A 20,071-nucleotide genomic window follows, 5' to 3' on the forward strand; every position below is an offset into this window, starting at 1 on the left:
CTCCAACATTATATATTATACTTAACATTAACTTTTATTTATATAATTTATAGTTTTGTGAGGTTCGGGATGGTTTTGTTGCAAAGTCTGGTTTGATGCAACACAAGGAAGGAATAAAATATAACCGAAACCAAAATTTAATTTATTTTTTCTTAAAAACCAAATGACCAGAACAAAATTGAATGCCTGTTGTTAATTTGATTTAGTTGTTGCGGTGCGGTTTTATTGGTTATAGGGTATCCTCACCTAGTCCAATTTGATTGATCAAATCTTGGTACCCCATTTATACAAAAGATAAGGCTCTTGCAAAAAGGAATCATTTTTAGATGTCCCCATAAAAACAATCATAATTGATAATATCCACTTTGTTTAAAGTTCAATTAAAGAACAAAACTTCATATCAATAACGATGACAAACTATTTCTAATTGATCAAAATTGTCAAAAAGTAACATACTTTACCACATTGGATTCCAAGTTACTTTTGATTTTTGTTTCAATCACTCAATGAATCACTACATATGGTTCTAGTCCTACCACACACCATGGCTCAAGCTAGCCAAAAATGTCTAACCCACTTGACATGTTGGAAACCTCATGCACTAGACTAGTGCGCAGAGTGGTTAACCTCCCACGAACCATTTCAAGAGCCGTGGATCAAGGGATAGCCGTGGTTAACCATCGGTTTCCACCACCAAGTGTTCCCCTCCGCAACCATCACCAGTCCATTCCTGATAATTTCCAACCCAATTGGGATTTCCTAGCCGGTTTTGAGCAACGATTTGGTGGCACGCATCCGTTCTTCTATGCGTGTAGATTCGAAGAGGTTTTAAACATGGCTCAAAACGAACACAAGTTTGTTTTCTTGTACTTGCACTCACCTGACCACCCGTTTACACCACCTTTTTGCAAGGGTACGTTGTGTTCCGAGGTGGTGGTGGAGTTTCTTGATGCAAATTTTATGTCGTGGGGCGGGCTTGCCAATAATGGTGAGGGTTTGCATTTGGCCGCAACTGTTCGGCCAACCATGTTTCCTTATTGTGCCATTGTGGCTCGTGGTTCGGACAGTAGCTTAGTCGTGGTTCAAAAGGTACGTTAGAACCATGAACCAAAAACTTGATATCTATACTTCTAGTTGTCTTTCTTTAGGTTAAGATAAGTTAGATAACAAGTCAAACAATAATTTAATTCTCTTTATGGGTCACGTTGTGTTAAACCAAATCAATTTTCCTCAAAATTTATAATTGAGAACTTAATAATAAGTTAGCTTGATGCTTTTATGAACAAGGTAATTAAAATTATTTAAGTATTAAGTATGCACTTTAGACGACTTTCAAACTATTAGACTAGTCATTTTAACTAAGTACCTTACTTTTCTTTAGTTGGAAGGGCCAGTGACCCCTGAAGAACTACTTGAAACGCTACAAACAACACTCGAGGAGCAAGGATTGGCGTTTGATAACAGGCGCGCAAAAGAAGAAAAGAGAAGGGATGATATTCGGTTGAGGCAAGAACAAGATGCTGCTTATGCCGCATCTCTCCAAGCCGATCAGGTTCGATTAATGAAATCTTAATAATCGACTCTACTGGCCCCGCCGCTATATATAGAGATCATAACTTCTATGTAGGGAGGGCATGTTAACCAGACCTCAACCATACCCATCTCATTTAGTACTACATATAAACTTGTTTTCTTTTTAACACATTACCCTTTTTTTTTCTTTTTGGCTTTAGGAGAAAGTATTGAAATCCAAAAAGAAACCTCAACATCAGGAAAATGCTAACCAGAATAATCAAGATATCCAGGTTTGTATTACAAGTTATCAGTTATGTGCGCATTTTGCTTATAGCGCGTGCACTTGATGTTTTTCCAACAGGTTTTAATACGGTTTCCAAATGGAGAAAGAAGGCAGCGTGTTTTCTCACGAAGAGACAAAATAGAGGCTATTTTCAAATACATCGACTCGTTAAGTCTACCGGAAGTAGGTAGAAATTATCAGCTCGTGTCAAGTTTTCCTAGAAAAGTGTACGGGGTTGATCAAATGAGAATGAGTCTCAAAGATGCTGAATTTGATCAGGAAGCCACTTTATTTATCGAGCTTGTTTGATAACGATCCCGATAGTTTTAATGTTGTGTCTAGACCTTTAATCACGAACAAGACTCAAGTTTTTATTTTTAGATGGATTATTAATATGTATTGTGTTGCTTCTTTAACATAGAAAACTGTAGGCCTGTAGCCTTGTCCTTGTGTTTCTTTTATTACTCCTTGGTTGGCCCAGAATTTATTGGGCTGTAAAGAATATCGGCCTTGTCTTAACTAAACAAATTAAAGTCATGGGCTTTTTCTTATGTTGAATCACAATAGCGGTCAAATAGGTAGAGGTGCACAAAAAAACCGGGTCCGGACCCGACCCGGCGGTTCCTACCCGGAACCAGACCCGATCCTACCCTACCCACGGGTATGAACCGGGTCTTGGGTTTTCCTCTGAAACTGGAACCGGAACCGGAACCGGAACCGACCCGAAACCGGTTCCACCAATACTCGGTCAAAACCAGGCTGTACCCTACCCGAAACCTGAAAAAAACCCGACGGAACCGGTCAAAACCCGGTCAAATACTCGACTATACCCGGAACCGGTTCCTACCCGGACCCGATTTTGACTTTTGTTGACTATACCCGGTTCCGGTTCATAAGAATACCCGGTTTGTGCACCTCTACAAATAGGGGTCGATAGTAGAGGTGTAAAAAAGACCGGTTTGGGACTGGTTTTAGGCAAACCGAACCGGTTTGGGTTTAAAACCGGTTTCACCAATCCCGTTCCCAAACCGACCCAAACCGCTAGTTTTAGGACCAGTTCCCCTTAAGATTAACCAAACCGGTTTTAAAACCGAACCGGTTTGAAGAAAACCGATTTAAAACCGGCTTAAACGGTTTATAAACCGAACCGAACCTACGTGATCAGGGTGACCTATCTTGTGTCTAAACCGGTTTATAAACCAAACCGGTTTTGACCAGCCGTTGACCAAACCGGTTCGGTTTGGGTTTAAAACCGGTTTTGTACACCTCTAGTCGATAGCGTTGATAATATCGGTTCCGCTATCCGAGATATTTTGCAGTGGGCCGCTAAGTGCATAGAATCCTAAGCCCTAACCATTCCGTTACATTATCCTCCTTGCCCTTTTATAGGTTTAATGCTACTTATATTCTTTTATGTCAAGTACAATGATCCAACACCAAATACGTGTAGTTTGTATGTCCTATTTATTATTTAGATTTTAGACACTCTATCTACACTTTCTACAATAATTTAAAATTTATTTTTACCTCTAAAACGGCTTCTTCAAGACGTTTAGTAAACAATTAAAGAAAGGATTATGAAAGCAGTGTAAACAATTTATTTATCATCTTTAAACCCTCGACAAATCAACTACAATCATTTTAACAGAATATTTTCTGCTTCCCTTTTTTTTTTATCTATCGGAAAATATTTTATTAAAAGGTATAAATCTTTTGAAATAACATCCTTTATCAACTTGCTTTATTCATGTGATACGGGTTTCGAACCCAAGACCTCATGTTTGAAAGATGTGTTTGGTTTCTGACATTTTAAATCGGGAGGATATGATTACTTCGGTGAATTGATCGTGGAAGATGGCTCCGGAGTCGGAGATCGAGCTAAAGGAATTGGAGGAGTTGATGGAGGTGATTCGTCGGGTATCGCTAATCAAGTGTGTAGATGATTGGAGATGGAACGGGGATAAAAATGGGTGTTTTTCTGTTAATGCGGTTGGAAGGTGGTTAACCAGAACTAATGTGGATAATGGAGATGCAGTGTTCGAGTGGTGAAAGTGGTTACCGGATAAATGTAACATTTTTATGTGGAGAGCTTTGTTGGATCGCCTTCCTACAAAATTGGCACTAAGGAGAAGGAATATTCATGCGGATAACACATTATGTGTTCTGTGTGAAGATGGGGAGGAGTCGGTGGATCATGTGTTTACCGGGTGTGGATTTTTTGTGGGGTGTGAGAAGGTATTTTAAAATGGTGTGGTTTACCTATTTTTTTGCTTTTAGCTTAAAAGATGTAATGGAGATGCATAATATGGATGGTTTGTCTACTTTTTGGAAGGAGATTGTGAGAGGGGTGATCATTGCGTGTTGTTGGAGGTTTTGGAAAGCTAGAAACAAGCAAAATTTTGAGAATAAACGAGATAAGGTGGTAGAGATTGTAGCGGATGTAAAGACGCTTACTTTCTTATGGTTTAGTAATAGGCAAAATAGTAAAGATAAGGATTGGAAGTCGTGGTGTAATTTGTTTTTGATGTAATGTTGTAGGCAGCCCCTTCTCTCCGTTTTGGAGATTAGAGCATCACCAATAGGGTGATTTTTGGTGATGTTTTTTTTATGCCAAATGACACATGGTCCACCAAACACATTCTCTCTCCTCTTTTCTCCACATCTATCTCACAAACACATTCTTGAAGCACAAGAATTTCACACCTCTCTCTCTCTCCTCCAGATCACCATCTCCCTCCTCCAACTCATCTTCTATCTCTTCCAAAAATCTCTAAAAACATCCTATTGAAGATGGTCTTAGGTGGTTTTCGCTTGTGTTTCATTGAGGTTCACTTCTCAAAAAATACTTGCTTTATTAATTTCTAAACAGTGGGAAGTCCCCTCTTATCAATGGATCAAATTATAAATATTTAAAAATAGCATCCTTTAAAGGTTGTGTGCATAGTGATGGATATAAAAACCGAGTCCGAGGGTCAAAGTCCAGGAAGAATCCGGTCAACTTTCGTGCATCGCGTGCGACTATAGAAAAACTTCATCGCGTGTAACAGAAGGGTGTGTAGCCATTAATGGCTTGTTTAAACATTGGTTGACGGCTTTGCCCCTGGCTTCACAACATCAAGATGAAACATCCTTAATAGAAGAGTATAAACCGATCACAAACACAGGATTTGGAAGTTGATTTGGTCCAACTTAAAGATCCCTGCAATTATATTTTAAGTAATCTCTTGTCTAATATGTTCCTAAAAAAAGAGTTGATTTTTTTTACGGGTTAGGTTGACCAGAAACACTATTTATATTTTTAATATGAATTTTTAATTGTTTCATGTATCAAACATGATTATAGATCTATATTATCTAAATATTTTATAACAAAAGATTTAGATGGTTTTATGCATTAAAAATACACTTTGGATGACTCATTATTGGGACCCCTACCGACCCTATGAAAAATGACCTAAATGACCCTATGAAAAATGATCCAAACAACCCTAAAAATAGCAATAAAAAAATAAAAAGTTTGTAGGCCAATGTGGACTCTGAAAAATGACAAACTCGGTTTGACCTGTTACCCGACCCGACAATCTTGTCATCTCTAATCCATGAAATGATATCTGGCTCCTTGAGATCTAATATTGAGGCTTTATTTGCAACATTCCCCTGTTTTTAACCGTGAACATGAAATATGGAGCCCAAGTCGCAATCGAACTGAGCCCATTGTGGATCGGTGGACCTCTACTCGTTGCTCTTTACATCAAGACGGTTCAAGTGCTATGCTCACTCTATGTTTTCAGCTTCAAGGGCTCAGTCAAACCGCTGTTGACCATGTTACATGGAATGGTCATACCAGTCCGTTTGTGGCAACGTGCCATCTACTTTATGAACTTAGATCACAAACATGAGTTGAAAAGAATAAGGAAAGAGTTTTTAGTATGGCTCGTGGACACGGGTCTGGACTTTGTTGGGTCGATATGGTCCTATCGGAAAATGGTCATGGTTTTGAAGACGGCTAAGATCATGTAGGCTGCTTAATATTTGTTACATTGAAGCCAATGTTTAGTGAACCATTCATGAACTCTTTGACAAGAAGTTTGTTTATTTAACAGATGAAAGTACATGAATAGCATATTTCGTTCATTTAGTTAAACGAACGGGCATGTTTAAATGTCGTGTGATCATGACCACTAGTTTAGGTTTGTCAATTTACTTTGTTTAAGAAGTTTGTTTAAGCTTGCTTTTAAATATTTTAGGTTCATACCCATTTAGTCTGGTTGTAAGAAGATAAAAATATCACTCATTATAATTTGTCTAGTTTTAGCTCGATAGATTTATGTTCATGTTTACTTTTAAAATTGGTGGTCGCCCCCATTATGTTAGTTCATTTGTGTTCGGTTTTGTTTGTTTGCATTCATTACCATTTGTTTATACCGTTAGGAAGAACATAAATGAGCGCAAACAAGTTTTTTTCTTAATGAGATAACATGAACAAGAAAACCCCGTTCCTTTCATCGTTTGCATTCAATCGTTTGTTGGTTAAAGTTAAATGAACAAATATGAATATGCCTCGTTCGTGTTCATTCATTTCGTTTATATGCCAAAGATGTTTATTACTAATTACTATTTATGGTGTTAATTTACCTATAGTTGTTAATTGGGTCATGTTCGCTGGTTTGACGTGTTCTATTTATTTATTTTTTTATTTATACTAAGACTTCTAAAAAGTTAAGGTGTTAATGTGTTATAACTAAAATTGTATCTCATTTTTTTTATCTTTTATATTTTTCATATAAAATACTAATTCAGTTTGAGTTATAACACAAATATTCTTTTTCTAGATTCGAAAAATAACGAGGTAAATGGGTAAACCCGTCAAGTTGACCCGAATACGACCTAACTAGCTAAACATGTTTGAGGGTTCGACCAGAACCTGTTTAGGCAAGTCCAAATCCATTAATTTCTCGTTAAGTTCCTATCGTGTTTTCGTTTAATATGAGGCCCCTATTGATGCATGTGACGGTGCTTCTATTTGGTGCAAGCTAGACACGCCATATTCGTGTTATCATTTACGTTTGAATATGCTCACCGCTAATTAAGCAAGTAACAAGATATTGACGACATTGAGGTCTGAAATATATGTTTTGAGATGTAGTTATGTAATATTAAGTTATTATTATTATTTTAAAAGATCAGCTCGTATATTCACAGAGATGGTGATGGGCCATGTCTCATCATTCTATACCTGTTGTGCGATTAAAGAGTACCTTAATTTAAAATAAATATTGTTATGCTAAATACATGTTAATTGATTTAAAATATTAAAATTATAACTTTTATCACATGCGTGCACGCACATAAAAAGTAAATATGGCGCTCTGTTTTTCTTAGCGACACACTAGATAGTATACTTCGATAAACTGAGTTTTTTTTACCAAAATAGGTTGAGAGGAAAAGTATTTACCAAAATAGGTGATTTTGAAAATATTTACCAAATTAGGTTCTTTTGGTAAACTTATCTTTTCTCACTCTTAAATTTATTGGTTAAGAAAGTATTCAATTAAAATTTACTATTTAAAAACCATAGAGAACAAAATCTAACTGGAAATTAATAAAATTTAATTTTTATTTAAAAACTTTTTTTTCTTTTTTTATAAATGTCAATTTTTCAAGTTTTTAGCATTCTTTTATAGTGTGTTCCAGCACCATTATTTTTCTTATTTAAGTGGCACAAAATGAAATTTTCGCATTCATCATCAAAACTAAAATCATATATCGCCTTTTTTTCATTCTTTTACCGAATAAATAATTATTTAAGTGTACGTAAGGTTGGATTGTTTTCATCTTATCATCATAGAGAAATAGAAGTTGATATAAAAAACACTAAAATAAAGAAAAGAAAATGAACACGTACATAAAATTAAAATATCGAAAAAACCTAATCAACTACTCATAGTTATAGATAACAATCAAATAAAATGAGTAAAAGGATGATTAATAAAAATAAAATAAAAGATAGAAGCTAAAAAATTACAAAAAAAACAAATAAATAAAATTGACAATGAGTCGATTGAAAGAAAAAACAATTATCCATAATTATCGATAATAACCAAACAATAAAATTGTTTAATAATTATAAAAACAAATAAACTTGCTAAAATAAGTAATAAAGGTTTATTAGAAAAAAGGCATCGGTTCTGAGAATGTTGTGTCAATGTTCATTTGAAATCAGTTTGGTTAGTTATCGGTTACGATAACAACACCCGTCAAACTTAATATCAAAAAATATACAACTTTCATTTAAATGAGTTTTGTAAAATAAATAAAAATATAAATTTAAAAAACAGTTTTCAAAACATATTCTAGTAGTTGTGAAAGAAAAAAAAATAGAGAAAAATATAAATGTAAGATTTATTATTTTCAGCTCATTTTTTTGGTCTATGTTTTTTTTTTAAATAAATTTTCTTAAGAGAAATAATATTAACATGTGAGAAAATTGACTTTACCTTAAAAAAAACCTATTTTGATAAATATTTTTTAAAATACCCATTTTGATAAATAGTTTTTCCTCCCAACCCATTTTGGTAAAAAAAACTCGATAAACTACCTATGCATGCACATTGAAGGATTTCAATAATCAACCTCTAAAATAGGTAAGAGACGCCTTTCCATGAGAATGTGTCCCTCGGAGACAAATACGTAGCTCTTAGAGACGTAAGTTAGACGTGAAATCAGTCAAAACTACATATTTTGTTTGAATTAGTTAATAATATCTTTGTCTTTTTTGTTGCATGATTCATCTCCATTAATTTCACATTCGTTGTTTCTGCCGTCCTACATTGTCTTCCCTTGACATTGTGTTCTAATAGACAATTTCTTTTTTTTTTGTTTGGCCAACTTTGCTGATCTAAAATGCATATACTTAATAATTAAAATTTAATGTGTAAAATTGATTGATCGTATATCAATTGTTGATTAGAAATAATCGTTGAAACTTAAATAAGGTACTTACCACAGTTGAGTGTGTTAGTTTAGCTATAAAACTTAAATATCTTTTACATTGACGGAAGTAATTATGACATTTTTACAAGTCTAAACTTACATGCGTAAAAGACTAAAACTGTTGCGAATATCCAAATAAAACCGATGCGAATGCTTGTCGTTTTCGAAAGGGGACCCGCTCATTATTTAGAATATTTAAAAAGACAAAAATTGTAATCTTGTATATTTTATTTTATGTTTTGTATTTAGGAGGTGAATCAATTTTTATGAGATTTTTATATAGAAGAGTGTAGTTTCAGAAAGTTTCACATATAAGTTTAGTTGTGTAACAAAGCCACATCCAAATTTTGTTAATGCATAAAAGCAGGCATATTTTTGATCCATCACGCATCTAAGCATCTAAGATTAGATGCCTAGAAATTGTCACAACATAGTTATATAGCATAAGAGTTATAACCATAGATATTTGCATCCTCATTTTTATCGAATCCCATCTCATTTTATACAAAATTATTTAATAATACTATGAGGAATGTAACAACATTAACTGACCTAACATTTATCACTTAGTTATATATAAAATACCGTTTGTATTTCTAACTATATCAAAATCTCTTTAAATATAGTTATTTGATTCGTTAACCAATATCATATCTACAACTCTTTAATTTGATTTTTAGGTTTGACGAAATCCGTAATTTATAAGCTTAGAAAGAGAAAATATGTAAAAAAGAATCCGTTACATTAATAGCAAGCTCATGAGTCAGCTCAATTTTAATGAGTGAAAAGCACAGACTCGCTTAGCTCAAGTTTAATATTAGGCCCAAGCTTGACCTCATTACTTAAGCACGTTTAAACTCGTCTCAGATTAAGCTTTTAGCATGCCGATCTATGATGTTCGGTTTATTTGTACATATTTATTTGGGTTAACGTATTTGTTTTACTCGTTTATTTTAGAAACTTTGGTACTTCATACATGTATATTGTGTTTCAGGTCACAGATACTTAACGCGCTTAATTTGGACCTGTATGAGCATGGAATGACGACCCGGGATGTCCATAATGCTTACCGAGGCAGTTAAACAACGTTGCTGAGAAAAGAGACCCATCGCGTAGCGCGATGGGTGTTGAAGGTGGGGCATCGCGCTACGCGATGCCCTGTAAGTTCCTACGTTGACTTTGATCCATCTCGTAGCGCAATGGACCAGGAGAGGAGGCCATCGAGCTACGCGATGGTCCCCAGAATCGTGAAAGTTAGGGTTTGTTTTATATTACGTTCTTGACGACCCCAGACGCACTTCTTCACCTTCCAGGTGATTTCCAGAGCAGAAGAGCAAGTCCCGATCATCCCCAATCATCTCTAAGTGTCCTACATGGCCTACTAGATCATAACCGAGGCCCGAGAGATGCCGATGCGTGGCTAGTTTCTTCGAGTCATACCCGGGATGTAGATTATTGTATCTTTCAGTTTTTCTCATGTATTTAGAATGAATTGATTGTAATGATCTTTGATTAATCTATGAGTATTGATGTCTAGTATTATTGTGCACTCAGTCGGTTTGGGTTTATTTCGATCAGAACGATTATTGTGCCAGTTGCTATGATAATTGCTTATAGGATTGTTTTGACTAGTTGAATGTGATGAAGCATACGCTTTCCCTTAGTTGAGTCACACTGGCAGGGACTGTTTGATAACCAGTGGCGTGTGTTAGTAAGCGTTGATGCCTAAGGTTTGTCTAGTTAGTCAATTAGTGTTAATCAGTGATTGTTAATCTGTTAAGTTGCATGAGTTTGCTGTTAGGTTAATTACTTGGATTCCCGGGTGTGATTTGTCTTTGTTAATTGATTGAACACGTGATTACTTGCTTGCTTGTTACAATATATAAACCAATTGCTAGTGTGATCAGCACTTTAATTGAATTACTTCATAAGTTTAGAAATTGATTTCACTTCACACTGACCACATACTCCTGGTGGATACGATACCTGACTTACCCTAGCTGCTTAGGTTAATTAGGTTTTTGCATTACTCAAACGACGGTCATCAATCTATTCTCAAGTACCTCACGAAGAGTTTAACCAAAGTATACTTTGAAATAAATTATTTTTAAAAATAAATTTGTTCTCATACCAGTCTTGAATTTGCCGCAAACATTTTGACTTTTGACTGCAATGCAATCCTCCTCCTCCTCCTCCTCCTCCTCCTCCTCCTCCTCCTATTCCTATCTATAATCTATAACTATAATATAATATAGGCTCTAGCAAACCACACCCACCTCACTCACTTGGATTTCTTGAAAAACCATCCATCGATTAATAATCTGTCATGGGTTTCTCCAAATTCGGATTCTTTCACATGGGTTTCCTCTAAACTTTCATTTCATTTGAAGAATGACACTCAAAATTGGTTCAATCTCTTGTGTCTCTACTTCTTCATTCCACCACACAAAAAAGGTACACACCTTCTTATAATCTATCTATCTATTAAATTAGTTAGTCCTGGCTTGAGTACCAATTTCATTTCATAGTTAGGGTTTAGTTATTCCTTCCTATAACATGTTGTTTAAGTCACTCAACTCAACTCACATAACTTTTTGTTTTGTGGGTTCTGATTTTTTAGGTTTGTATTGTAATATCTCAATTGATTTGATGATACCTTTAACTGCAGGATTAGTTTTTATTAATTTTACATACAATTAGGGTTTATTATTTTGTTCCCAAAAGTCAAAGTCATAATCTTTTTTACTTTTCACCAACAAACACAAATCTGAAGTCACTTAATTACTTTTGTTCTTTATGTTTAGCTAGATTTGTTAAGGCTATTAGCATTCTTGAAGTCAAAGTTCTAGTCTTTGATGTAAGGTATACCATCCATGATCATGTTTTTTGTTCAATTTTGTTGTTTTAAGGCTTTGTGGCGCAATTGCAATAAGGTGTTATATTTGTTAGTTTATTTATGTGCATAATATTGTAGGTGGTAACCGTCGTTGGTTTTGATATTTGCTTGTTTCCATTTGGGACTACTGCACTGCAGTTTTCAAATTATTTTTGGATCGCGTTTTATATTTCTAATAATTAAGGAGAACACAAATGCATTTGGTTTGCTAATCCAAATGCACACGTATAAGCATAATGACATAAGTATATTAATACGTGTGGTAATTAAAGAATGCTGGCTTCTGTTATAAATATAATATCTTCGCTTTTATTGTAAAAAATCATTTAATATTACGCGCGTGTGTATGCACTTTCGTCATTTATTATAGGTTTGTAAATGAGTCAAGCCGAGCAGAACCAGGGTGGGCTTAGGCTCGTTACCTGAACAACACAGTGGCATAATAATAATAATAATAATAATAATAATAATAATACTCACACTGCAACAAAATGAACTAGAATAATTATTATAACTATAGCGTAATAATTTACTCTTGTGTTAGCATAATTACCCTAGTGCTTCATACACTTCGCACCTTAAAAGTTGTCTGTATTTGATTCTAACCTATATAAGTGTGTGTGTGTTTGTGCCCGCGCATTTATTTGGGCATATAATTCAAACGAGGCAACAGATTAGAATGTAGAATGTTCTGCTCTGTGTGTGCCATATGTTGATTAAAAAACTTCTCACTTTATAGGTAATTTGGTCAAATGTGCGCCACCCTCATGACTTGTTGCTATTTTCCCCTAGTTATTTATTCGTTTTCCATCTGTAATTCAGCAACTTCTTTTCTCAGGTCAGCTTACCTCCAAGATTACATGACAGTAGACAGCTGAAAATCGGAGGTGCGTTTGTAACTTGTTAATTGATTCTGTATATAATGTAAATAAAAAAATTTAATAACCATTCAAAATATTCAAGATTAAACATTTTGCTTTTGTTTGGTTATAGGGTTGTAAATGAGCCGGGCCAGGTTGGGCTCATTTATCTATGCGAGCTAAACTATTGAGCTTGAGCCAGCTCTTTTTTTATTTATTATTTTTTATTAGATTTACTTTTATGTTTTTACACATTGATACATACACACACATATATATGTACACACACATATATATGTACACGCACATATATATAAAGGAAAAAGTAGCATTTTTACATACACATAATGCATGATCAATGAACTAAAATAAGCCGAGCCGACTCGCCTCATTTACCAATGAGCCGGTTTCAAGCCACGAGCCATGAGCTTTTTGAACAACCCTTGTTGAGTTATAGGTCAAAAGAGGCAAGTTTTTGTATGGGTCTAAATTGGTGTTGTTTGTTAACCAAAAACACTTTTAGGCCACTTTATGAACATTTTTTTGTTAATAATTTGTGTTAATCGTGATTATAAAATTTATATTATTCACAAAGAATAATATGTTTCAGTTAAGTGATTTTGTTGCAGTCATTAGCAATACATTTTAGCACGACTAGTATCATCTTTAGCCATCTATTTCTATTTTAACACATTTGACCCATTAGAAACTAACTGAATCAAACCATGATAACTAATTGGGCCAAATATTATGCTTCTACAGTTAATACAAGATGTTCGCTACACAGAAGATTGAATACAAACCAAATTCTCCCAAAAAGCCGATTTATATTCTTTTCATCCATTAATGATTCAGTCTCAGACAGTGAGATAGAATCAGATGATAATAATACGGACCAAGAAGAAGACGACATTGATGATGATATTCTAATGCAAGATGACGTGGCACCCAAAAGAATTGAAACTGCTGAAATTAGCAGAGGGAGGCCCGGTTTTATTTCGTTTTATAATCAACCGTACAAAAAAGAGCCCGAAAGTATTGTGCCTACAATCACCATTACTAATCAAACCAATCTTTTATGGTTTGTGGGTCCCTGTGTTCTTGTAGCCTCGTTTATTTTCCCGTCACTTTATATGCGAAAAATTCTCTCGTCTGTTTTTGAGGACTCGTTATTGACAGGTATGGTTTTTGAGCACCTGTTATTTGTTTTAGCTCTGCGGATTGTTAATTGAGGTGGCACAATTGGTGGGTTGGGTAAAACGTCAAAATGGGCCCTGGTCAAAATGGGTAATTTGTTATGTGGGCAAACAACCTGACCTGCAAATGGTTCTTCTTGTTTATTTTTAAAAATTGTAAATACGTTATTAACTAAATGTGGTTACAGAAACTAAATATTTAAAGCAATATGCATGATATTTTAATTATTTAATAAAAGTAGTAGTTTTTGTAAACCTTTTTTTTCCTTTTTAGTAGTTGCGATATTCATAATGGATTTGGGTTAAAATGAGTCGTAGTCAAAACAAGTAATTTGTTATGTGGGTCAAAACCATCTGATCTTCCAATACTAATTTTTGTTCATTTTATAAAATTTATAAATACTTTGTTACTTATGATTTAAGATCTTTCAATAAAGCAAGTAGTTTTTTTAAAATCTTTTTTATTTCTTTTTAGTAGATGTCGCAAGATTCATATTGGATATGGGTCAAAGACTCAAAATGAGTAATTTTTTTCATTACAGGTTATGACCTGGTTGGTTAACCTGCAGACAATTTTTTTTTGTCAATGCTTCCGTCTCTTTAATGGATAATTAATTTGTTAAATATGATTTCAAACTTATGCTATAACAATAATAACCTGAAATTTAAAAAAAAGGATTCAAGAGGTAATACACTTTTCGAGAGATTTTAATCCCATTCGACCTGTTTGACATGTTCTCTTTTTAGTTGACCCGATTTGGATAAAAGTAACATAAACCCAAATTGACCAATTCAACCAAATAGGTCAAATATGCCATTTAGAATTAGTGTGTGTGTGTATAGGATCAGGATCATGAGAGAACCTTTTGGGAATTGAGAACCATTTTGGACCACAAAAAACCCCAAAATAAAAAAAATCTTAAAACAGAAAAAAACACAAAAACAAAAAAAGTAAAAAAACCAAAATTCTTATATTTCATTCCGGTTTCATAAAAAAAACAAAATAAAATTTCTTGGTTTTAGCAAAATTATAAATATATGTATAATATGTACATATATGTACACCCATGTTTTTTTATACACACATATATATATAATTTAAGGGAAATGGTAATGTGCATATGCGTACATTACGTAACTAGAGATTAAATGGAATTATACACGTGTATAGGTATAATACGAATTAATTAAAAAAAATTTTTGTGTTTTTTTCTATTTTTTATTTTTTTAAGAAACCGGAATGAAATATAAGAATTTTAGTTTTTTTTACTTTTTTAAAATTTTCTGTTTTTTTTTTGTTTTATAATTTTTTTAAATATTTTTAGAGGTTTTTTTAGTGGTCCAAAATGGTTCTCAAAGTTCTCAATTTGCAAAGGGTTCTCTTAGAATCCTTACCCTATATATATATATATATATATATATAACCCAAATTGATCCATTTAGCTAAACGGGTTGCCACCGCTACAATTTAAGCCCATTTGAATATTTGATTACATTATTCATACACATCTTTATTATTTGCAGATTTCCTCATATTATTCTTCACAGAAGCTCTTTTCTACTGTGGGGTAGGCATGTTCTTATTCATAGTAGACCATTTGCGTGGGCCAGTTAATGCCAAAAAAAGCCCAATTCCTTCACCTCAACTGGTTTACCGCATCACATCAGTGGCTGCATTGGTTCTTAGTCTAGTGATCCCTATGGTCACAATGGGCCTTGTTTGGCCGTGGACCGGCCCAGCAGCTTCCGCTACACTTGCACCGTATCTTGTTGGCATTGTTGTGCAGTTTGCGTTTGAGCAGTATGCACGATACATCAAGTCACCTTCTTGGCTCCTTATTCCTGTTATCTTTCAAGTAATTCACAGATCTATGAATTTACTCTTACGATTTTTTATTTGTCGGGATGAGAAAATGATAGGGGTGACCATGAAACCTAAATAACCGAACGCAAACAAAAAACCATGGTTTCGTTTTATGTTTTCGTAGAAGCCGAACTTCCGGTTCAGTTACGGGTTTTCATGTAATTGAAACCGAACCGAATTATGGATTTACATTTTTTTATTTTGATTTTTACATAATTTATAAATAGTGTAACCCAAATATTTTAGCCCAAATTATTAAAAAATGTTAATATTAATTATAAAAAGATTTAGACCCAAATTGATTATTTTGGGCCAAAAATTTCAAGCCCGAGTGGCAAAACTGAAACTGCACCAAACCCAAACCGAAAACTGAAAAAACAAAACCCGAAAACAAACAGTTTTCAAAAACTCAAAAACTGATATTTCAGTTTTCGGTTCAGTTTGAGCCCAAATTCGACCCAAACCGACTCATGCACCCTAGAAAATGAGCAGGTCTCGCGGGCTGTAATTTTGTTCAAGATTTTTAGTTTTTACAAAATTGTAACTGGTTCATACAATTATAGAAGTTCTATTATTTCAATAAAATGGTGTATTGTTGTTAGAGTATGGGTTAAAATGGGTTTGAGTAACTTTTTATGGGCGAAAGGGGTTGGGTTCCATCAGGATCTTTTAAGTCTTTATTTAATAATTAGTGTCAAATATGATTGAAATTATTATATTTGCTTATATAAAATGGAGGGGCTGGGTGGATTAGGTAATGGATTCGGTTCAAAACAAGTTTTTTTGAAGTCCCGATACGCTTTTTGCCCGAAGCTTTTAACTTTTCTATAAATACTTTGTGTTAAATATGAATACAAATTATTTAAATTTGTTACAAATAGTAAATATGAATAGTTGATTACAAAATTCACATAAGCCCGATACTAATCTAATTTACTGAAAATTTTTTACTTATTTGACTCGTCAAAGATGAAAACATAATCCAAATAGACCCATTCATATAAAATAAACAGGTCAAAATTGTCACATCTGATTATTTCCTTTGCAGGTGTATAGATTGCACCAACTCAATCGGGCAGCTCAACTTGTGACCGCACTTTCTTTCACAGTCAGAGGGGCGGAATCAACACCGCATAATTTGGCTATTAATACTTCATTGGGTATGCTTTTGAATGTTCTTCAATGTCTGGGGGTGATTTGTATTTGGTCTCTTTCTAGTTTCCTTATGCGGTTTTTACCATCGGCTACAATAACCGAACAATGAGCGTTGATATGTATTTGCGGGACAATTTATTGCTAGATTTCAAAATACCCATTTGTTGTAGGTATGAATATGAAAGAAGATGCTTGTTAGTGATTAGTTGCTTTCTTGAACCAAAGTTGGAATTTTTATACAACCAAAAAGACACCAATTTTGTTTTTCTTCAAGTTTAATTGTATGTATACACACACATTTAGAGTAGCTTTAAAACTTGCACTAGTTAGGGTTTGAATTTCTGAATGACAAATGGTTTGGGTTTAGTCTAAATGGACTCGGGTCACTCTAACGGTTTCATGGTTTGTCCTGCTCATTATCTTTTTGAAAAAAAGCTGACCCACGAATCTATTTTAATTTTTTTTGTTAAAAAGTTTATACAGAATATGCATTTGTATTTGTATGTTCGTTGTCAACTTGTAACTTTTGAATATTAATAAAAATATATAAATAATGAATAACTCTTTTTCCTTACTCAATGGGCCATTTTCTTGTTGAGTTGGTATACACCTGATGGCCGATCATGATCTGGTTTTCGTGTCATCTTCAATTAGAGGTGTGCAAACCGGGTATTTTTAGGAACCAGGACCATGTAGGAACCGTTTTTAGGTATGGTCAATAAAAGTTAAAAACTAGGTCGGATATGAACCGGTTCCGGGTATGGCCGGGTATTTGACCGCGCTTGCTGGGTTTTTATCGGGTTTCAGCTCGAGTCAGCTTTTGACCGGGTATTGGTGGAACTGATTCCTGCGGGCCTGGTTGGCTCCAGTTCCAAGGAGAAATTTAAAACCCGGTCCGTACCCGCAGGTTGGATAGAGTCGGGTCCAGAATCGGTTTATTGTGCATCTCTATGTTCAACTCCTAAATCTCTCATTTAATAGTTGACACCTCTAGTTTCGTTTGGAATTGTGAGAGTAAATATTAAAGAAATCTGCTTTTGCTAAATAGTTTCTTAGAGCAAATAAATTTGAAATTACAAGACAAGTAACGAAAGCCGTCTCCGTTTTACTTTGAATAAAAAATAAATGATAATGACAAAGTTGTATTTCAAGATTTTTATGTCTGGGAGTGCTGGTTTCGAAGCAAATCTTGTTTGTATCATTAACTAAGTTTGGTGGTTCGAATGACTGGAACACGGTTTGTATGAAAATCACGAAACCATCAGTCAGTTCGAATGAAAAAAAATTAAATGATAAAAGATGGCTTATAATTGCCATATATATATATAAATTACTATATATCTAAAGATTCAAAATATATTTAACTAATAAAGGTTGAAGTTTAAACAACCGGTTTCAAACCAAACCGCAACCCCCAAGGTTACGAATTTGGACATAATCACAATTCACATCCATTAACGGAACTCAACAATATTCATTGGCAAGATAGTTACAAAATCGCCATTCATCCCATGACCAAAACATCCTAGTCATATGAGACATTGCATCTATGTTGTCATCTTTAGTTTCTAGTGATGCTATGTAACTCTAATCTTCCTGTCAAGGGCTACACCACATATACAACTTGTCTATTTAACCATTTACATGTTCACAATTTGGCTAGTTTTCCAAAACTCTCCAACAAATCATCAAATTCTTTTTTAGCCTCTTCTAACACTGTTTTTAGCTTCATCACCTGCCAGTTAACATCTATCAATAAAGGAATCCACACCATATTGAATACGGGTGCCTTACCTTATCTCTAACGAGCTAAACGTGTTCAAAATGCATAAAGTATCGTTTACGTCGTCATACTTAGCACGCTGAGTATATACAAAATGTATAAGTGTTTATTGTTTACCCGACCCAACCCAACCCAGCCCAGCCATTTTCGACCCATACTAAATTTTTTTTTAACTAAATATGTATAAGAAATAATTACTTCAAAACTAAGATGTAGTAGGATTGTTGAAGTACCTTGTCACTAAGTTCATTCCCACTTGTCTCCAAATCCAAGCATCTGAAACAAAAAAAAAATAAATAAATAATACAAAATAACCCAAAAATAAATAAATGCAAGTATAAAGAATACTCACTGCTGGCTTAGCTTCTTATTTTCTTTTACTACTTTTGTCTTCCTTTGATCCTGTGTATTATATAGTTTCAAAACAGAGTATATTTAAAAAAATATTTTTTTTTTCAAATTTAAAAGAATGTATTACCGTGTTTGCCCCACTGGTCGTCACCGGGGCGTTCTGATACAGGGGATCATTGGGTAATTTCATCTTTGAATTTGACCCTGAGTTAACAAAAATCAAGATGATTATAACCTTGGCAAAAGGTGACTGAAACTAAATGTTAAAAATCAATATGGAAAAGTTATATAAAAATGAATCGTACTATTAACACTGGTCATCATTGTAAGGTTATCCGACGGCATATCCTCAGGTTGATCGGGTGACTTCCTTTTTAAATTTGACCCTAAATTAGCAAAAATAAGACCATAATAACCTTAGCAAGATATGACTGAAACTAAATGTTATAAATTAATATGAAAAGGTTATATAAAAACGAATCGTACCATTAACACTGGTCGTCGTTGTAAGGTTATCAGCTGGCATATTCTCAGGTTGTCCGGGTAATTTCCTTTTCGAATTTGTCCCTAAATTAACAAAAAGTAAGACCATAATAACCTTAGCAAGAATGTGATGGAAACCAAATATTAAAAAAGTATGAAAATTTTAAAAGAAAAAATTTACAGACTTGTGTTCACAAACATAGGATAAATTTAAGAAAGGCCCCATAAACTTTCACCTTTTGTGCCAAAAAGTCCCTAAAGTTATTGTAAATTTTAATCCTTGTTAAATTACTTTTCTAAGAAATTTATCTATACTTTCTTTATTAAATCCCTTAAAAAGGATATTCTCTAGCTGAATTATAATAAGTTAAAGGACTTTAACATGAAAAAAGAACTTTCAGGACTTATCTGCACAAAAATATTGACGCCTTCAAAATTACCATTTGATGGACCTAAGTTCCTTTTTTTTTAACGAATTGAACCAAAGACCTCCCAATATGGAAATACTTGACCTAAGTTCTTAGTTACTTTTTTGGGTACTTTATTTAAATATATAATTTCTTTTCAGATGATAGCTTTTAACATATATATAAATTCAAATATGCGATTACAATGTGTTTATTTCTACCTACATTTACTAGCCATATTAATTTTATTGAAAGCTTTTATGGTCACATCAAAAGGTGAAAAAG

The 20,071-nt window shown here is 33.8% G+C and overlaps 2 protein-coding genes across 2 annotated transcripts; both read left to right on the forward strand.

Annotated features, from left to right (window-relative positions):
• Nucleotides 1–348: 348 nt before the first annotated feature.
• Nucleotides 349–2,216, forward strand: LOC143535463 (plant UBX domain-containing protein 10-like). The gene is made up of 4 exons (XM_077029705.1): nucleotides 349–1,089; nucleotides 1,382–1,552; nucleotides 1,734–1,805; nucleotides 1,877–2,216. Exons 1-4 carry the CDS (start codon nucleotides 565–567, stop codon nucleotides 2,105–2,107), a joined length of 999 nt encoding a protein of 332 aa, XP_076885820.1. The 5' UTR covers nucleotides 349–564; the 3' UTR covers nucleotides 2,108–2,216.
• Nucleotides 2,217–12,529: 10,313 nt separating this feature from the next.
• LOC143535465 (uncharacterized) lies at nucleotides 12,530–16,880 on the forward strand. Its single transcript, XM_077029706.1, has 4 exons — nucleotides 12,530–12,574; nucleotides 13,310–13,726; nucleotides 15,268–15,599; nucleotides 16,656–16,880. Exons 2-4 carry the CDS (start codon nucleotides 13,477–13,479, stop codon nucleotides 16,869–16,871), a joined length of 798 nt encoding a protein of 265 aa, XP_076885821.1. The 5' UTR covers nucleotides 12,530–12,574; nucleotides 13,310–13,476; the 3' UTR covers nucleotides 16,872–16,880.
• Nucleotides 16,881–20,071: the final 3,191 nt, after the last annotated feature.

Source organism: Bidens hawaiensis, unplaced genomic scaffold (genome assembly GCF_021521415.1).
Source record: "Bidens hawaiensis isolate Kalapana, Puna unplaced genomic scaffold, B.hawaiensis_p1.1 tig00010474_1, whole genome shotgun sequence".
In the NCBI taxonomy this organism is placed as follows: domain Eukaryota; kingdom Viridiplantae; phylum Streptophyta; class Magnoliopsida; order Asterales; family Asteraceae; genus Bidens; species Bidens hawaiensis.

Coding starts and splice junctions, on each gene's coding strand:
- LOC143535463 (XM_077029705.1), top strand. CDS start 565: ATGTCTAACCCACTTGACATGTTGGAAACCTCATGCACTAGACTAGTG. Junction 1,553..1,733: donor CATCTCTCCAAGCCGATCAG/GTTCGATTAATG, acceptor TTTTGGCTTTAG/GAGAAAGTATTGAAATCCAA. Junction 1,806..1,876: donor AGAATAATCAAGATATCCAG/GTTTGTATTACA, acceptor TTTTTCCAACAG/GTTTTAATACGGTTTCCAAA.
- LOC143535465 (XM_077029706.1), top strand. CDS start 13,477: ATGCAAGATGACGTGGCACCCAAAAGAATTGAAACTGCTGAAATTAGC. Junction 13,727..15,267: donor TGAGGACTCGTTATTGACAG/GTATGGTTTTTG, acceptor TATTATTTGCAG/ATTTCCTCATATTATTCTTC. Junction 15,600..16,655: donor TTATTCCTGTTATCTTTCAA/GTAATTCACAGA, acceptor TTTCCTTTGCAG/GTGTATAGATTGCACCAACT.